This window comes from Sprattus sprattus (assembly GCF_963457725.1).
Source record: "Sprattus sprattus genome assembly, chromosome: 3".
NCBI classification, from domain to species: domain Eukaryota; kingdom Metazoa; phylum Chordata; class Actinopteri; order Clupeiformes; family Clupeidae; genus Sprattus; species Sprattus sprattus.
Genome location: NC_137922.1, coordinates 35,842,890 through 35,860,900, shown reverse-complemented (window position 1 = coordinate 35,860,900; position 18,011 = coordinate 35,842,890). Strand labels below are relative to the sequence as shown.

Below are 18,011 nucleotides of genomic sequence, written 5' to 3'. Positions count from 1 at the left end.
GAAATGTGTGCTGTTTTTCATTGTTTAAACCTCATCCTCTGTTAAAGTTTTGTGTCTCCTTATTTATCCCCAAAGGTCACTGTATATCATTCTTCAAAGGTTTTGTTGTGTCTTAAATCAAATTAAAGTTTATCACAAAGTTGCAGGATATCAGTGAACGGATATTTACTATGGTTGTTATGGTTACCATTCCAAGTTTAAAAAGCATTGATATTGAATGGTCATTAAACTGTTATACAGCGTTATACTGAGATATTAGGATGCCTGCCAGCGAATCACAAAATAGTATTTCCCGTCTCCAGGGTATAAGTGCTAATAATACACAACAAATGCAGCTACTGTTTTCTGCTGTCACTATAGGGTAAAAGTGTCACTATTGCTGTTCTTTTTCACAGCTTGAGTTCAGTTGCTGTTTTTCTCGAGGTTTCTGCTCCACCTCTCTCTCCTACACACACTCCCTCCATCTTCTCTGACACGTGTGTGTGTGTGTGTGGCTCACATATGGCCAGATGGATTCTCTGGTGTCATGCTGCTAGCTTGATGGGCATGTTTTTGGCTGAACAGCCACAGCCACAGCAGAGGAACACTCACACACACTCACACACACACAAACACACACACACACACACACACACACACACCAGATCTCGCTCATTTGTTCCCTTATTTATTTTTTCCCCTCCTGTCTATGGCAGTGTCGGCTGGCTGGCTGGCTGGCTGTGAGCGAGTGAGCACCTCTCCTCCCCTCCCCTCCTCCTTCCCCCTTCCTCTTGCCCCTCTGGCAGCTGGGTGCCTGGTCTGTGTCCACACCGAGGGGAGCCCCGGAGGTCCCCGGGCAGCTGGCACATACCGGGCACTGTCGGACCACCTGTGGCAAGGTCAACACCAGGCCAAGACCGCCATGGAGAGGCAGAGGAAAAAGGGCATGTGGTGGGCAACCCTGCCATAGCCACCCACAGCCAGCAGTTAGAGAGAGGGCACTACAACATGACTGTTCAGTTCCTCCAAATGGCTCCGCATAGAGTCAGTGCTGTCTGAATGTCTGCCACCACCACTGGTCCACCTGTGGACAAGGTCAAGTCAAGGCCAAGATGGGGAGGCACAGAAGGGGACAAAGAGTGAGCAATACCCACTGCTGCTCATCCACCGTCCCCACTTCTACCAAGCGGTGGAAAAGGGACTATTACAGTCATTACTGTTTGGTTCCACCGGCGTCTCTGTATGTTTTGTTTGCCATTCCTGTGAGTCATTACCACAGGCTCTACCTGCCCACCCACGCCAAGCCCAGGGTCAATCCACCTGAGATTAGTCAGGGTAGGGGGTTCCAACAACCTGCCACATGGCCCCCAACAACCCCCCCCCCCCCACCACCACCACCACCTCCCAACAGCAGCGTCATTGCATTACTGGGGCTATACTGTGCCACCCCTGTGGCCACAGATTGCCTTGCCTGGTGTGGCCACCTGCCACTGCAAATAAAGTGAAGTGAAGCGGCTCCCATGTGGCTAACGTGTGAACTCTTCTCTGCTCTGCTTTGCTCACCAAGGATTCGAAGTCGGCTTGTGGTTTACCATTTCTGGGCCCATCTCCACACCAATGCCATATTCAACACCAGAGGCTATATGAGTGGATGGGGCTGAAGCTGTAGCTGTAGCTGTAGCTGTAGCTGTAGCTGTAGCTGTAGCTGTAGCTGTAGCTGTAGCGTCTGTGTTCCTCTCCTAACAACCAGGGTGCTTCCACATAAGCTGCTTTGAGAAGGCAAATCCAGCTTACGGGAAGAGAGGGGGCAGGCAGGCAGCAGCCAGAGACACAAGGGAGGAGTCACTGGGATGTGCCTCATGGGGAAGCCTCTACTTAAAGCAGGCATCTGTGAAATGTAATTAGCGTGTTCAAGATACACTATAAAGCATTTGCCATTTATTAGAATTACGCTGGTTGGTAGAGTTTCTTACTGCTATCACATTTAATGATGTAATTACCACTGGCTCAGGTTGCAGGTTAAGTGTTATTTGTTGTTATTCCCATAAGACATACCAGTAAGATGTTTGTATAGATGTTTATCACATAAGTAATTACATAAGTCTCATATCAAGTTCAAGTTCAAGTTTATTTTTGTAGCACATTCTATATGGTATACATAGACACAATGTGCTGTTTATATGAGTTTATCTCAGACAGCTTCTAAAGCAGATACAGACTCTTCAAATATCAGTGTCTCGCTCTTTCTCTCTCTCTCTCTCTCATACCCATACACACACACACGCACAGACACTCACACTCACACACAAACAGACACAGACACACACCCAAACAACACCTCTCAATCTCTCTCTCTCTTTCAAAAGTACACACGGACTCATGCACACACTATCTCTGTTGCTTTCAAACGCTCATGATCTCCGTCTCTTCTATCTATGCAACAAGTCCTGCAGAGAGTGTTTACTTAAACAGAGGAAACCAAGTCGATGCAGTGGTTGGACTGATTCTGGAAGCACTCCATGGGCGGCAGTGGAGGCCCCAACTTGAAAGCGGATCTGTGCTAAACTGCTAATTAGTCCACGAAATTGGTTCTTAGTAGGATATTATTCATGAGATATGGCGTGCAAACAGTAATTGTGCTGAATACTTTCTCAGCCCCTCAAAAAAAATCTGCTCCAGTGTTGTTGACATTTTGCATTTTTCATCTCTACCCCAATTAAGCCCAAGCCAGAAGTCTTTCCAGCTAAATCTCTCCACCTTTTTTTGTTGTGAATCACCACACACGGAAATCGTATTCTGCATGACAGATGGATGCAACCCACTTCCTGAACTAATGTGTTCGTGGCAATATGGAAATCAACATCCGAACGAATGTTAAGATCTTATTCAGATTCCAGTTCAAAATTCTTAAAAAAAAACGTAATCTCCAAGTCATAAAGCAATCATCCTTGTCAGTCCTAATGTATAAAACATATAACACAAGTGTCTGATATCCAGGAACAAATCTTGGTGGTTAGTGTGTGTGTGTGTGTGTGTGTGTGTGTGTGTGTGTGTGTGTTTGTGTGTGTGTGTGTGTGTGTGTGTGTGTTTGGTGGGGGGGTATGGCTTACCCCCTGAGATTCATGGGGGGGAGGGGGGGGGGTGTACACCTTTGACAATTCAAGAGGCTTTACTCAAATGGCAGTTTGGCAATAAAAGCAGGATACAATCAGATCAGGTAGTTTGGGCTTTGCCAGGAAGTTTGGTGCACATGTGAATCCAACTCTGAAACCTAAAAGGTGGCATCAGGTTGCCTGAACAACTGAGAGGATTTCCTTTTCTCTTCTTTTCTCTCGTCTTTCACACCTGCTTGATTGATTTCTTCAGAGGTAACGGTCTTCCTTTAGAGGGATTTTCCACCTTGTGTGGTTTGGGGATTAAGCCAGAAATGGTAACCAAATTGATTCTGGACACTCAGGACAACAGAAACAGGTGTGTCAGCTGAGAGGGAACACACAAGAGACCAGAGAAGGGCTTTAGCGATTCCTTCGCTTCTTAGCTCTCAGGCTATCTTTACCTAAAAGGAACCACCCAGAGCTTTATGGTTACAGGTAGTAAGAGGGCCTTGCCTTTGTGTTTTGCCTTTATATTCGTAAAACCATGAATTAACTGTCTATCTGACATGTCCACAATTTTGAGTTTTTTTGCAACCAAAATTATAATAAACTTTATTATATTATTTATAAAAATAATATAATAAATACATAAAATAAATATAATAGTAAAAATAAATGTAATAGAATGGTGGTTGGTTGATTCTGGCCTTTCAAATGCGTATTTCTCGAAAGTGCACTTGGACCTTTATTTGTTTTAGTTGGTGACGTTTTTGGTCTGCGTTTGTACTTGTACTGCTAGGCTTAGCCTGTTCAAGGGAGGAATCTCATAAAATGTGGCTTTACCTTGAGTTGTTATGAGGAGTAAAGACACTGTCACATTTTTCATTTACATTGTTCTCTACCTTCTCACTATCATACGGTGTCTTACACCTGGAAGTGAACGGTACGCATTTGAATATATATATGGCTCTTTCAACGCCTGCAGTATATGTCGGCACATCTGTCCCCCATAGGGTGCAGCGCTCTAAGGAACAAGATCATAAACCTAATAATACCGCTTTGCTGTGTTGATCGATATCAGCTATCAAATCTAATCACCCAGGTGTAAAATGTCAACACGACAGGTCAATTTCAATTACCTCCTTTAAAAAATACCAGGTTAGCTTCAAACCATACCTTTCCAGGCAAGCAATCTTCTTTCTTTCAATGGCATCAGTGACAATTTACTCCTTCCATTTCAGGAAACTTTACAAAGGAGTTTTGAGGCACTTTAGAAAGACTCAAGGGTTGCATCTGGAGAGTGTGTTATTTAAACTCCAACAGGGACTCCACATACAAACAAGAACTCCTTTCATTCACTCTTTGCCTTGAAGAAACACAAGATTGGACAGAGGAAGGTAGCCTTCACTACTGCAGCCCACTTCAAATATTTATACTTGGTCACCAGTTCAACATGCTAGATATGTGGTGCCAAAGAACCTTGCTGAAAACAATTGCTGGAATCTTAAATTGTAATTTCACCATCGCTAATACCCCTGAGGTAGCTGCCAGGACCCAAGGACGACTGCCAACTCTTCCCAAAGTTGTTTTCTGCCGAAGTTATGGCTAACAAAGCCCACTCCGGAATGTCTTTCAGTCTCACACCTACAGCACATATCCCTGACCTCCAGGACCTATATTTCATTGCTGCGTGGAGATGCTTCTTTCTTTAACCACATGCGAGGTGTGAACTCTCTGTTTCGCATTCTCCCAGCACATCTGCCACGCAATCACATGAGGTGACCAGCAACACCTTTCACTCTGTTGTGATAGAGACCGCCAGAGTTTTCTCATGCAATCTTAGAGGGGTGTACGGAAATTTATATCACCTTTGAACCCAGTTCTACAACATAACACAACTGCACTCTGATTACAATGCCACAAAGCCAAGCTTGTTGGTATAGCGGCGAGAGCACAAACTCAACTGAAGCGATGACACTCCAGCACAAAAGGCAACATGGATATCATCAATCGGCTTTGTGAATATAGAGTCAGGTCAGAAACGCTCTCAACTGGTATTCACTCATACAGATCACAAAGGAACAAGTGGAAGCTCATAGTGTACAGCAGCAGTGTTGCATTATGACTGTTAGATTGCAAAAGCCTCTTCAGAGGACCAGTGTTGCCTTATTACTGTTAGATAGCATATGCCTCTTCAGAGGTTTGGCTTTTTTACTAATAAAGATGGCATCACAGCGGTCGGGCTAACTGTAGGCGGTGTCAATGCATCATTTATGTGCCGCTGTCAGAGATTAGAAGGTTTTTTTTGTAGAAAGCAGAAGTTGAAAAGAAGGCCCTTGACGTTTTCAGCACACTGCATGCTGCATGAGATTTAGAGAAATGAGAGAAGATGAGTGCATGAGAGATAGAAAGAGAGAGCAAGAGAAAGAGAGAGAGAGAGAGAAAGACAGAGGGAGGACAGAGAGAGGACAAGAAGAGTGGACATCTTGTACCACAATCCATCCAGTTGAGCACCTTCATGACATCGGCCTTTCACAAAAGATTAGCCAGTGGATGATATGTTCAGTGATCCACCCACCTGCTACTCTCCCTCACCCTCTCTAGAGGACCTCATCATGTGGGGTGCACTGGTGTGGAGATGTTAAGTCTACGTCTAAGACTATACACTCTGTGTGTGTGAGCCCTCTATCTAACCCTGCCAGACAGACAGACAGACAGACAGACAGACAGACAGAGAGACAGACAGACACACTCACTCACAGTTGCTTGTTATATGATAGGCCATGTGACAGGCCATCAACTCATATCATGCTAAAATACCTCAGGAAAGAAACACAACGACTCCTCAATCATAAGTTCATTTTTACAAGTTACACAAAACTGAGGACTGTTCCTCTCTCTCACTTGAGTCAACGGACATCTGAGAAAAGTGTATACCGCTCAACTTGAAGCACTTTACATAACATGAAGTGTTATATCATATATAGTTTCCCCAATCTATTCTAGTTCATCTAACTCTGTGACTGGGGCTGTTTAAATAAGGACACTGTACACACTTGGTTGGACTTCACAGGCCCATCAGTACTGAGCGGGCCATGGAGGAATGAGTTGGACTAGGAGAGAAGGTAAGGGTGGTGCGGGGGAAGAGTGGGGGTGGGGTGGGAGGTAGAACTGCAATCCAGGGTGGTTGTAGAGTGACTCTAAACCCTGGTGTCAGGGGAGGCAGGGACACAACCTCTGGATCCTTCTCTCTCTCTCTCTCACACACACACACACACACACACACACACACACACACACACACACACACACACACACACACACACACACACACACAGAAAGCTGCTGCTTGAAATAATCTGAGGTACTTTCAGGATGCAGCCTGACACACCTGCTCCTGTTAATCATTTCTCTCTCCCACTCGCTGATCCCCCGCCCTCTAACTCTCACTCTCTCTTCTTTCTCTCTTCCTATCTCAATTTTCTTCTCACTTTTCCTCTCACTTCCTTCCTTCCTTCTTTTTCTCTACTTCTATCTTACTTGTTCTTTTCCTTTCTTTTTCTTTCTCTCTTAACGTAATCTCTCATTCTATCACCCTCTCTTTTATTTTCTCTTCTCCTCTTTTTGCTCATTTCCTTTTCTCACGTATTCCCTCTTTCCCCCTCAATACACATGTACCTCTCCGTCTCTCTTGCCTAAGTCTGAAATGAAAAGCCTAAATCTTGAACTTTTCATTACCATTATCACTCTCTTCAAAGCTCTGACTGCTCCTGGGGGTTGAGGGTGCATTTGTGTGTGTGTGTGTGTGTATGTACTGTATGTGAGTGTGTGTGGTGAGTGTGTGTGTGTGTGTGTGTGTGTGTGTGTGGTTGGAGGGTGGGGAGGGGGGGAGTGCGGTGCAGTACAGGGGCTTGACTGCATAATTGTAACCCTTAAAACCTCCAGTGTATCAGATTAGTGCTAAACATCAAAAGGCGCCTGGCAAAAACCCATTTGAAATCCAGCTCTTGCCGCATGGCGAGAGTTCCAGGTGGGGCTTTGTTTGGGAGAAAAAAAAGTATGTTTCTCTATATAATGTATACCTGCTATTAATAATGAAATGGCGACTTCATTAGAATGAATAAATAAAGACTCGAGAGGGTGAAAATGACAGGGTGTGTATGAGTGTGTGTGTGTGTGTGTGTTACAAAGACAATCTAATTAGCTGCGGACCTGCCAAGGAGAGCTGGGTAGGAGGAGGCATTTTATTTAAGCTTCAATGGCTTCAAACCCCCCCCCCCCCCAAAAAAAACAGAAGCTTTCCCCCTGACCAGACGGTGATAGTTACAGGAGAGAAGAAAGAGCTAGAAATAGACAGAAATAGAGTGGTTAGCAAAGCTCACAAATACCAGACATACACATTTTCTGTTCCAGGATGCTTTCCAGGACAAAGCCAAAAAGGAACAGGTTTTAAACTGGTGCTGCCTGAGGCCAAAAATAACTATATTTCTATTCTCTTCTAATCAAAGAAGAGGTGACACATGCTTTCACATACACTTCAATGCTTAAATATTCACATCTTTTTATTGATCAAACCCAGCAATGGTATGAGGGAGTCAAAGACCTAAGACAGGTGATAAGATGTACTGACAAATTGAACAATATATTTGTTAGTATATCCCAAATGAATAAAACTGATTTCACATGTTGTTCTAGAAATAGAGACTGGAGATGGCCTCTTTCCAACTTTCAAAATGAATGCATGGAATGTATAAAAAGGTTTTGATTCCTGCAAAAGGGTGCACTTCAACCAGGCAAAATAAAAAAAATAGTCCCATTTGTGTGGGCCATTAGTGTTCCCTCTCAGCAGCTCCCATGCAGTGCTAACAGCAGTGTCAAGCTCTCCATGGCCAGGGCTACAGGATGCAGAGGCAGTGGGGTTTGGTACAGATGAGAGCCAAAACACCCATGTCTTCACACAATACCAGCTTTTACCAACACAATAGAATAAGGTTTTTTTTCCATCTGGGACCACCGACACAGAGATTTCTCTTTCAGAAGGGCCACAACCATGCTGTATACATATGCAACTGCATGTTGCTATTCCAATGGTATTGTCATATGCAGCGTGAACCAACTGAATTCAGTACACCAGCTAATGTCACTACACTGCCATAACTGTTGGAGAAAAATGTGTTGTTTCTGCTTCGACAAAGAGCTACAGAGACCTAATACGAATCTGTCCTCAAGGCAGATATGCTGCTCCGTCACATTCATTTCTATTTCAGCACAGAGAAGAGAGGGAGAAGGAAACGTGGTGTAATAGCACTGCTATTTAAGACACAGGTGTGGAGATCATCCTATTCACAGAGCCCCACTTCACCAGGCTATTTCACTCCAGTGGCTCTGCGGTTGAAGGCCTGGTTAGTGTCGTCCACTGAGGCAGTGCTTGACGGGAAATGAAAACCTTTCACGAGTCCCCACAGGAAGAGGAGTAATTCTGTGGCCATCGCTTTCCAGACCTCTATTCAATCAATGCCATGTTAGACGTGGAGCAGCTAGCAGAGAAGGGGCTCTCGCTGCCCCTCTACATCAAACATTTAGATATTTTACTTTAGTAATGAATAACATGTGAAGTTTTCAATTAAGTATACATTTTTTTTAATGTTTCTTAACCTAACCATAACCACAAGAGAAAAAATAAAAAAGTACATTGAAGTATATTTATATGGATAGAATCTAAATGAGCACACAAACTTGAAGAACGACCGGAAGACGCCGTCATGTTTTCTGGAGTTTATTTCAGCTTGAAGACACCCTCTATTTTGCAGTTTTATCAATATGTAAGTATAATAGTTATTGCACTATTCCAAATCAATGTGTACATCAATACACACATAGTACATATCATGACATCTAATGAAAGTGAGGCTCTGAAGTGTGGCTCAATCATGGTGTCTGAGGATGTATGATTGAAGCTGGTGCTTTGGCTTTCTAGCCCTGTGTTTTCCTGCTTTCCAGCCAAGGGGTCTGAGGAGGGGGCCCTTTGCCTTGCCCAGGTAATTGCACACACCACAGCCAGGAAGGAGTGGGAGCCTCCATGGCAGTAAAGTGGTATGTAGGCCATTAAACCAGAGCTCTGGGGTCAGAGGAGGCATCGTAAATATGAGGCGGTCGCCATGTCAGGTGATACAACTGGGTTATCCACTCTTGTCTACCTCCCACCCCACCTCAACCCCCACCCCCACCTGCCATCCCCATCCCCATCCCCATCCTACCCCCCAGGCTAAAGCACTGCAAAAACTCCCGCTTATTTCCAAGTACCACTCCAAAATGCCCTTTCTCCCTCTTACCCCCCGACCCTACACTACCCTCCAACACACACACACACACACACGGTCCAGATGAATGCCCTTCCATCCCCTGTTCTTAATCTCACCCGTGGGGACATTTTAATTCACACTCTTCCAGCCGTCCCCTTACGATCAATTGCCAGACGCCCTTCCTCACGAAAGCCACCATTGATTGCCATTCAGGGACCCTAATTACTAATCCCGCCATCTCTCTTGTCTTTTACTCTCTCTTTCTGTCTGTCTTCTGCTCTCTCCTTCTGTCTGTCTTTCACTTGCTCTTTCTGTCTGTCTTTCACCCTCTCTCTGTCTCTCTCCCTCTCTCTTTCTGTCTCTCATTCACTTTCTCTTTCTGTCTCTCTTCCTCTCTCTTTCTGTCTCTCTTTCTGTCTCTCTTCTTCTCTCTTTCTGTCTGTCTTTCACTCGCTCTTTATGTCTGTTTTTCACTCTCTTTCTTGCTTTGGCTCCCAAACCATCCTTCAACCCCAACCCCTCCTGTCCCCCACCCTCCCCAAACCCCTTTCCCACTACACTACCTGGACACGCGTCACTGCGTGACTCTCAAGGGGACCTTCGTCCGAGGCCCCGGTTGCTCCACCTTCCCTGACCCCCTTCTCTCCTTTAGCCATGAAAGAGGCTCGGCTGCTCGCCACCTGACAGATAATCTATCGCTTTTTGCCGGTGGCTGCTCACCGTGTCCCCTGACCAGGCTCTCCATCAACACCGGCTGCCAGTTCCGTTACCCCCCGCTTTCCCATCAGGCTTGGCGTACTGGACCGCGGGCCGCCTCAATGAGACAGAGAGAGACAGAGAGGGGGAGGGAGGAAGGGAGGGAACTCTAATGAGGCACTGACACGCTGATAATTGCCCCGCCTGTGGATATAGCTGGTGGTGGCAGTGCGGATTGTGTGTGTGTGTGTGTGTGACTGTGTGTGTGTATGTGACTGTGTGTGTGTGTGTGTGTGTGTGGGTGGGAGCGGGGGTACTGAGGGCCTTCGAGAGCCAGCGAATGAGAAATAAATGAGATGTGATCCCAGTGTCTTTTATAGGCACCCTTCCTGTCCACCAGTGACACGCTGGAGAGTTTTATGCACTGCAGAAGACGGCCATTAAATTGTCCCCTTTTTTAATAAAAGCCTCAAGTGGAGGGGGGACTAGCGCCGCGAGGCTTCCCAGCGAAGCAGATTTGCACCGAAATGAACCAAGGGGCCAAACTCATGAATTTGCAGAGCCGTGACCAATATTAAATGAATGGTGCCTGAATTCACCTCGTTTGATTGGCTTTTTTTATTGGGGCGGAAACGTTCAATCTGGACACGTTTAGTCTCAGCGAAATGGGGAAGTTAGCAGAATCGTGTTCATGCATTGGAATTAGCAATGACACGCTGCAAATGCGCTTGTGTACTTTGCCCCAGGCATGCTGAAAAATGCATTCACTTTCAGTATAAGAAAACAATTCAAATGAGGCATCTACTTTGAACAGTTGGATGGGCTATATGGCCAACATCTATATTCATTGTATGTACCCACTTCAGGAGACAAAGTGGCAGTTTGGCATCCACTACTATGGCATTAAGCCTCCCCTAGAATCAAAGTAAGAAGCAAAAACTAAATGTTTCTGCTTCAAGTATTGATAGTTACTGTTTTAACTCTTCCATCTGCTCTACACACAATACCTCCTATGATTTCACACACACACACACACACACACACACACACACACACACACACACACACACACACACACACACAACCCTGAGAGAATGAATCAGACTATTTAGGAAGTGGATACAATGCTGGTATTCTCACAGGTGGTGAAATGTAAAAGAATGGATGAAGGTCATATAAATGTGTCAACACACCACAATGACGACTTCCTCCATTATCCTGATGCCTATGCTGCCCCCCTTCAAGAAGAAGAGAATGAAAGTCCTAAAGCCTCCACCACCACCACGCAAATACACACAAACTTAGTCAGGCCTACTTGGCAATCTGTAAAGGCCTAGCCAATCTGTTTCCAATAGGAGAGGATAGATCATTTTGAATGTCTTTTACCAGAATAAGTTTGTTTGTGTGTGAGAGTGTGTGTATGCATGTGTGTGGCCTTTTGCATGCTAGTTGGTGCATGCGTGTGAGGGGGAGGAATACTCTGTCTTTTCTCTGTCATCAAAAGTCCAACTGAGATGTACTTAGGCTGCTTGAATGGCACCCCTATACACTCACACTCACACTCACACACACGCACACGCACACGCACACGCACACGCACACGCACACGCACACGCACACGCACACTCACACGCACACGCACACACACACACACACACACACAGACTCACTCTCTGAACACTCTCTGATGATGATTACGATGTCTGTCTCAAAGACACATCAAATACAGTTTCAGTGACACACTGGAGGCTCAGTAGTAAATGACTCAGTCGGAGAGCTCGAAGTCGGGTCCTTGGTGTCTATGCCATTGTCATTTCAGAGTGAGACAGAGAGAGAAAGAGAGAGAGGGAGGAAGAGAGGGAAGGAAGGCCGCTCTGCATATCTCTGTACTCGTGAAGCACTCCGCTCCACTTCAGTCAGCCGAGTCTTTGCTGCATGCTTCTCGAGGCTTTGTTGAGCGCGCTTTTGAAGAAGTGTTAATGAGCATGAGAGTTAAGGGTCGTGGCACTCCACCGTAACACAGGAAGGAGTGGGACTGGTGAGCCACTCTCATCAAAACGCTGGACTCGGGGTCAGCTCGGTCCATATTTGGCACGATCCGGTCCAATCCAGTCCACAATCAGCAACTATTTGTTGTTTTCCACGTCATTCTTTTGGTTTGTTTGACCTTTACGCACATTTGTATTGTATTTATGTACTTTATACTTTCTTTTATTTGTATTTGATTGTATTTTAAATTGTATTTTTCACTCTCAAGCACTTTGTCTTTATTTGTCCTTTGTATGTTCCTTTGACTTTTTTTTTTTACATAAAGCACATTAAATTGCCTCCAAGTATGAAGCTTTACAAATAAACTTCCCTTGCATTTGCCTTTTTTCCACTTAATTTTTCTGTTTGTTTGAAGAGAGCAGAAAAAACCCTTCAAATGTATGTTGACATGACCTGAAATTGGAAATCAATCGTTTCACCAGAAGGGCTGTCTAGACATCTGCAGTATGTTGACAGCTGCTTTTGAAAATGCTTATGAAAGACATGGATTAATTGGCTCAAGACGGGGAGAAATAGTGTCTTTAAAGTGCAGTAATAAGACCCAAACGTGGAGATTACTAGCTAGGGTGCATGAGTTAAGACTCCCCGGTGAATGTGATGGTATTTTAGTATGCTTAAGATAAAAACGGTCCCTCTATTAAACGACTATTTAAAGAGCAACTTAGAGCCATGGGGCCTTGAATTCAAGGTAAATGTCTGTTTCATAAAGAGAGATTAGCTCACATATTCCTGGCTTTCAGTAGTTCGAGTCTGGTCTGTGATTAAATGGATTCTATTAATTTTGCAGTGCAAACACTCTCCTGACCCTCAGATGGAAAGGCAAACTTGAAATAATCTCACTGGCCGCTGTTACAGGATTGAAAGTACACACAGCACAATGGCACACTCTCACAGGGAAGAGAGCAAAGGGGAAAGGAACTGAAAACGAATACTCTGACAGTCTGACAGAATTTCTGAGGATGTCCACATTAAATACAGAAATCCTTTTGGGACCAAGTACACAAAAGGCTGAGCGACAGAGGGTTAAAAAAAACTCACTTTGCATTTAAATGAAATGCAAATACCTGCCTGACCCCTTAAAATGCAAAAAGTTCAGTGGCTGTAATTAAAATGTTGCACACACACACACACACACATACACACACACACACATTACCACAGACTTACCCCTGCTGTGTTACCTGTAGCATAAAGGTTTAGTGTGGAGGGGGAGAAAGTAAGCATCCCCTCAGTTGTAAATGACTAACACTAACTCAAATGACCTGCATCTGTAACTCACTAATCTCACTGACATTAAAATGTAATTACAGCAGCCACACAGATGAAGACCCCCCTCTAACATACAAACGCGCACGCACACACACACACGCCGATAAAATACTCAGAAACACACACTGAGATGACACACACAGCATCCCCATGAACAGACAGACAGAAGAGGAGGGGTGTGTGTGGAGAAAACACAACTCTGACAGCTAAAAGGGACTCCTGGTTGCGGGTGGGGACTGAATGCCATCTTTGATGTGGCATTTCTGGCCCGGCATGAGGCATTATGGGAAGACCTGTTTTTTTCCGGGAGAAGGCGAGGAGAAATAAGTGGCGGCAGCCACTGCAAGGCCACTCTCTTATTACTGACGACAGATCCGCGACCCCACTAAGAAAAGTGTTTCTGAAATCGCTAGGGGGAAGAAAAAAAGCTCGTAATGGGACTCGTCTTCCTAGGTGGGCGAGGATTATGGGTGTAATTGTGGGGTTCAGTGTTTTTTTCCCCCTTTTTCCTCCTTACTTTTCCTTTTTTTCTACTTAAATGCAAGCTCATCCAGGCAAACAGCTGCGGAGAACATGACAAGACTGAGATGCAATGGCATTTATGCGCAAAAGGCTAAGTGGGTTCAAAAAGAGTGATTAAAACAAAGAATGTTGAAGGCTTTGATGCTTGAAATTGATGGCACTGTTTCTATTTTAGGTGAGGCAGGGGACTCTCATGCTTTGAAGTAAAAAAAAATCATTATACAATCACTTTCTTCTGTTCTAGGAAAACCTGTAAAATGATGGGTGGCACACTCTGTTTTTCCCATGCATTTCATTCAAAAGAAGAATGCCGACTGACTCCCGAACGGTTTTGTTTCTAAGGTGTCAGGGTTCTGTCAGATACACAGAAGGTCTGGGTCAATTCTATCTCAGGGTCAGTTACAAGCTATAATAACAATGAGGTTCTACTGACGGCCATAATGATATGAAGGTCAAAGACTACAACTCCCAGAATGCAGTAGTACTGATAAAACATACAATTCCATTGAACAGCTACAATGCATTCAAAAGGCCTCTGCTAAGTTAGTAACTGACCAAAAACCTCTTCTGCTTCAAGTGACACCATCTGATACTGCTTCTCGCTCGCTGATTGTAAGAGGGACGTAGTTCTGTACTCACCATTGGGGCTCTCTTCGTCGATGGCTACAATGGTGGCTGGTGGCCCTGTTCTGGACAGCTTGCACTCTGAAATACAACCACCGGGGGCGGAGACATGCGGAGATATGGGGAGAATGAAAGAAAAAAAGAGAAAAGGAAACAGTCAGAGAGAAATACCTATCGTCTCACATACCTCATATCACACAATTCACACCAAACAAGACATTTCAATTTCAGCTTCCATTATGGGAGGCTGGTCTGGGGGGCTATAAACTTGCAGTCTAGTGCCACTATATCTATCACCAAAATGGAGTAGAACAATCACAGGCCATGGTCGTTTCACAAGATGGCTTTTTTTTAATATATCGGCGAGCAGGCAGTAACTAGAGGGGTGCTAAGGGGTTAATAGACTTCTCTACTCCATCAAAGAGACGAGGAGGAGGATGGGGAAGGGAGGGGAGGGGGAGGGAGGAAAAAGAGAGGGATTGGAATGAAAAGATTCACAATCTTACCCTCATACTGCCAATCTGGAGTCACAGATAGTGTCGTCAGTGTAGAGCAGAAGCGAGAGATGGACAAGGAGAGAAGGGACGAGAGAGAAAGAAGGAACAGGGTGGGAAGAAGTAAAGAAAAGAAAAATACATTTACAGATAATTACAGATAACAGGTAAATAACAAAAGGCAAAAGACAGAGGCAGCTTAGAAGAGAAATGTGGGTTTATTTTATCTATGGCTGTTCCCCTTTATGCCTCCTGATTTTGATAATGTATCTACACCAGACAGGAAAGCAATACCACACTTGGGATAAATATTCACAAATCCTCAAATACCGTGCTATGTATAAAGTGACAGGAAAGACAAAAATGTCTTAGCTGTGAACACAAACTCATACATCTGGTAAATGAGAGATCTCAAGGCTGCGGATGGGCCATCCTCTAAACGCTTGGTTTCCATTGTTGGCAGAAAAACAAACGGTTCCTTAAAGCTTGACCTTTATACTGGCCCTGATCCACTGGCCAGCCGCCATTAGCTAAGTAGTTAGCATCGCTCTCGGAATTACAGTAGAGGGGAATCACACAGAGCCGCATAGTAAGTACTGGTATATAGGAGTAGGAGGGATGGATAGAGGAGGGAGGGAGTGAGTGAGTGAGTGAGTGAGTGTGTGAGTGAGTGAGTGGGTGAGAGAGTGGGTGAGAGAGTGGGTGAGAGAGTGGGTGAGAGAGTGGGTGAGAGAGTGGGTGAGAGAGTGAGTGAGAGAGTGAATGTGTGTAGGGCAATGGGAGAGTATGAGTGAGTGACTGTGTGAGTGAGTGACGGTGTGAAACTAAGTGAGAGAGCGAGTAAGTTAGTCAGGGAGCGAGTGAGTGTGTGTAAGTTAATGAAAGAGTATGAGTTGGTAAGTGAGTGAATGAGGGAGTGAGTGAGTGTTTTTGTTAGCTATCCCGGCTACTAGTAGAGATGGGCATTTTAAGCTATTTCAACATTCCAGTACTTGCATTCATACCCACGGCTCTTTCCATCCCCATGCCTTAGTCCCTCAGCCATTCACTCTATCCATTTCTATACTATCTCTTTTAGTCTCTCAGACATTCTTTCTATGCTACCTCTTCTTTTAGTGCCCTCAGCCATTCTCTCTATCTCTTTCTATACTATCTCTTTTCTCAGTGTACTTCTCTATGTCCCATTCTCCTCTCCCATGTCACTCTTAGACACCCAGGCACTCTCTCACTCTTCTCCCTCTCACACCCCTCTCCCTCATCGTCCAGTACATGATATCTCTCTCTCTCTTTCTCGCTCTCTCGCTCTCTCTCTCTCTCTCTCTCTCTCCTCCCACTCTATTCATCTCTCTCTCTCTCTCCAATCTCCGCCAGCCCCCCTCACCCATAAGATACATATTCCCAGCCCACCCACACTTTTATGACATTATTAATGGCCAGTTGTGAGAAGTGAGTTCTACTGGATATAAATCACACATAAGGGGACACATCATCTCCTGCAGTGACACAGATCATGGGCGATTAGGAGGAAAACGATACTTTTTTTTCCTCAGGGACAGCTCCCCTTGTAGCATAAATAATGGAGGGTTTGAAACAACGGTTGACATGGAAGATGTGTGTGATGCCTTGAAACCTGGCAACAGCAGAACAACGGCGGAACACAAACACATACACACACACACACAGGTCAATTACATCGGGGGGAAACCATCCCAAATACAAACACTAAAAATCTACACAAACTCTATGAGATAAACACACTTAAGGGGATGGCATGAGAGCCCTCCCAAACACTCAATGTGGATTACATGAGAACTCTCTAAAATACACTACAAACTGCACATACCCAAACACAAACAAATACACACACACTTGGCCCACTTGGCCAGACCCACAAGAGCCCTGCTTACATCAACTCATTGCGTAATGGGGGGGGGGGGGGGGGGGGTGGGGGGGGTAGAAGTGGGGTACGTTGACTTCATGGCCAGGAAAAAAAAGTGTTGTGTTTTGTTGTGTTGTGTTGTGTTGTGTTGTGTTGTTTTGTGTTGTGGTGTGTTGTGTTGTGGTGTGTTGTGTTGTGGTGTGTTGTGTTGTGTTGTGGTGTGTTGTGTTGTTGTCTCGTCTCTGTGCCTCAAATGTTCGCTCAGGGGCTCTCCTCCACATGCATTAGTTATGAACTGTGGCTGTGTCATGTTCATCTGCTTCACAGAAAGAGAGAGAGAGAGCGACGGAAAGAGAGAGAGAGAGCGATGGAGAGAAAGACAGACTGGTGCTCTAACGATGGAGTCCCAGCTCGCGGAGCTCCGAGCTTGGGTGTTCTCTCGTAAGAAAGAGGGCTCGTAGTCACGGCGACTGTTTCAAAGGGAGACCAAACAGCTCGGGTTGCCATGAAACATTCATGAGAGAAGAGGAGAGAAGAGGTCTCGTCTGTGCACTGTGAGACACCAATGACTAGGGCTGAGGAAGTTGTTAGAGTTCTGCCACTGTTAAAGGGTCTTTTCAGTCATTTGAGTCAAATCCAGCAGGAATCCTCTGGCAACACAAGTTCAGAACTGTATCCCCTTTGACCTGCACAGCTTTCTGATAACACACGTGGTCTTGATATGATTAAGATGATGACGTTAACGAGGAGATGATTAGTGCTGTAATTCTCAGGTAATCTAGGTTCAACTTTGTTCTTGAGGGATGACATAACTTCCTTTGGTGGGGTAATCTCTGAGCCCTGGCTGATCTGAAGAGAATCAGTTGTGTGCCATTTATTTCAGACACACACACACACACACACACACACACACACACACACACACCCCTGACATCACACAGGCACCCATACACAGGCACCCAGTGTGTGTGTGTGTGTGTGTGTGTGTGTGTGTGGGAGCATTTTCGAATAAGCTGGGTGGTTTCACACACACTGACACACAATCCATAGTCAGTGGCAGCGTCGGAAATACACGAGGGCAAAGGGCAAAACTGCCCCTAAG

At 45.0% G+C, this 18,011-nt stretch overlaps 1 protein-coding gene across 1 annotated transcript in view; it reads right to left on the bottom strand.

Moving 5' to 3' along the window:
* pcdh15b (protocadherin-related 15b) overlaps positions 1 to 18,011 on the bottom strand; it is a gene marked incomplete at both ends in the record, with an annotated part of 193,723 nt that overhangs the window by 161,019 nt on the left and 14,693 nt on the right. Inside the window, 2 exons of the mRNA XM_080835675.1 lie at positions 14,552 to 14,617; positions 15,043 to 15,057. Coding sequence (XP_080691801.1) covers positions 14,552 to 14,617; positions 15,043 to 15,057 — 81 coding nt within the window. The remainder of the gene's footprint in view (positions 1 to 14,551; positions 14,618 to 15,042; positions 15,058 to 18,011) is intronic.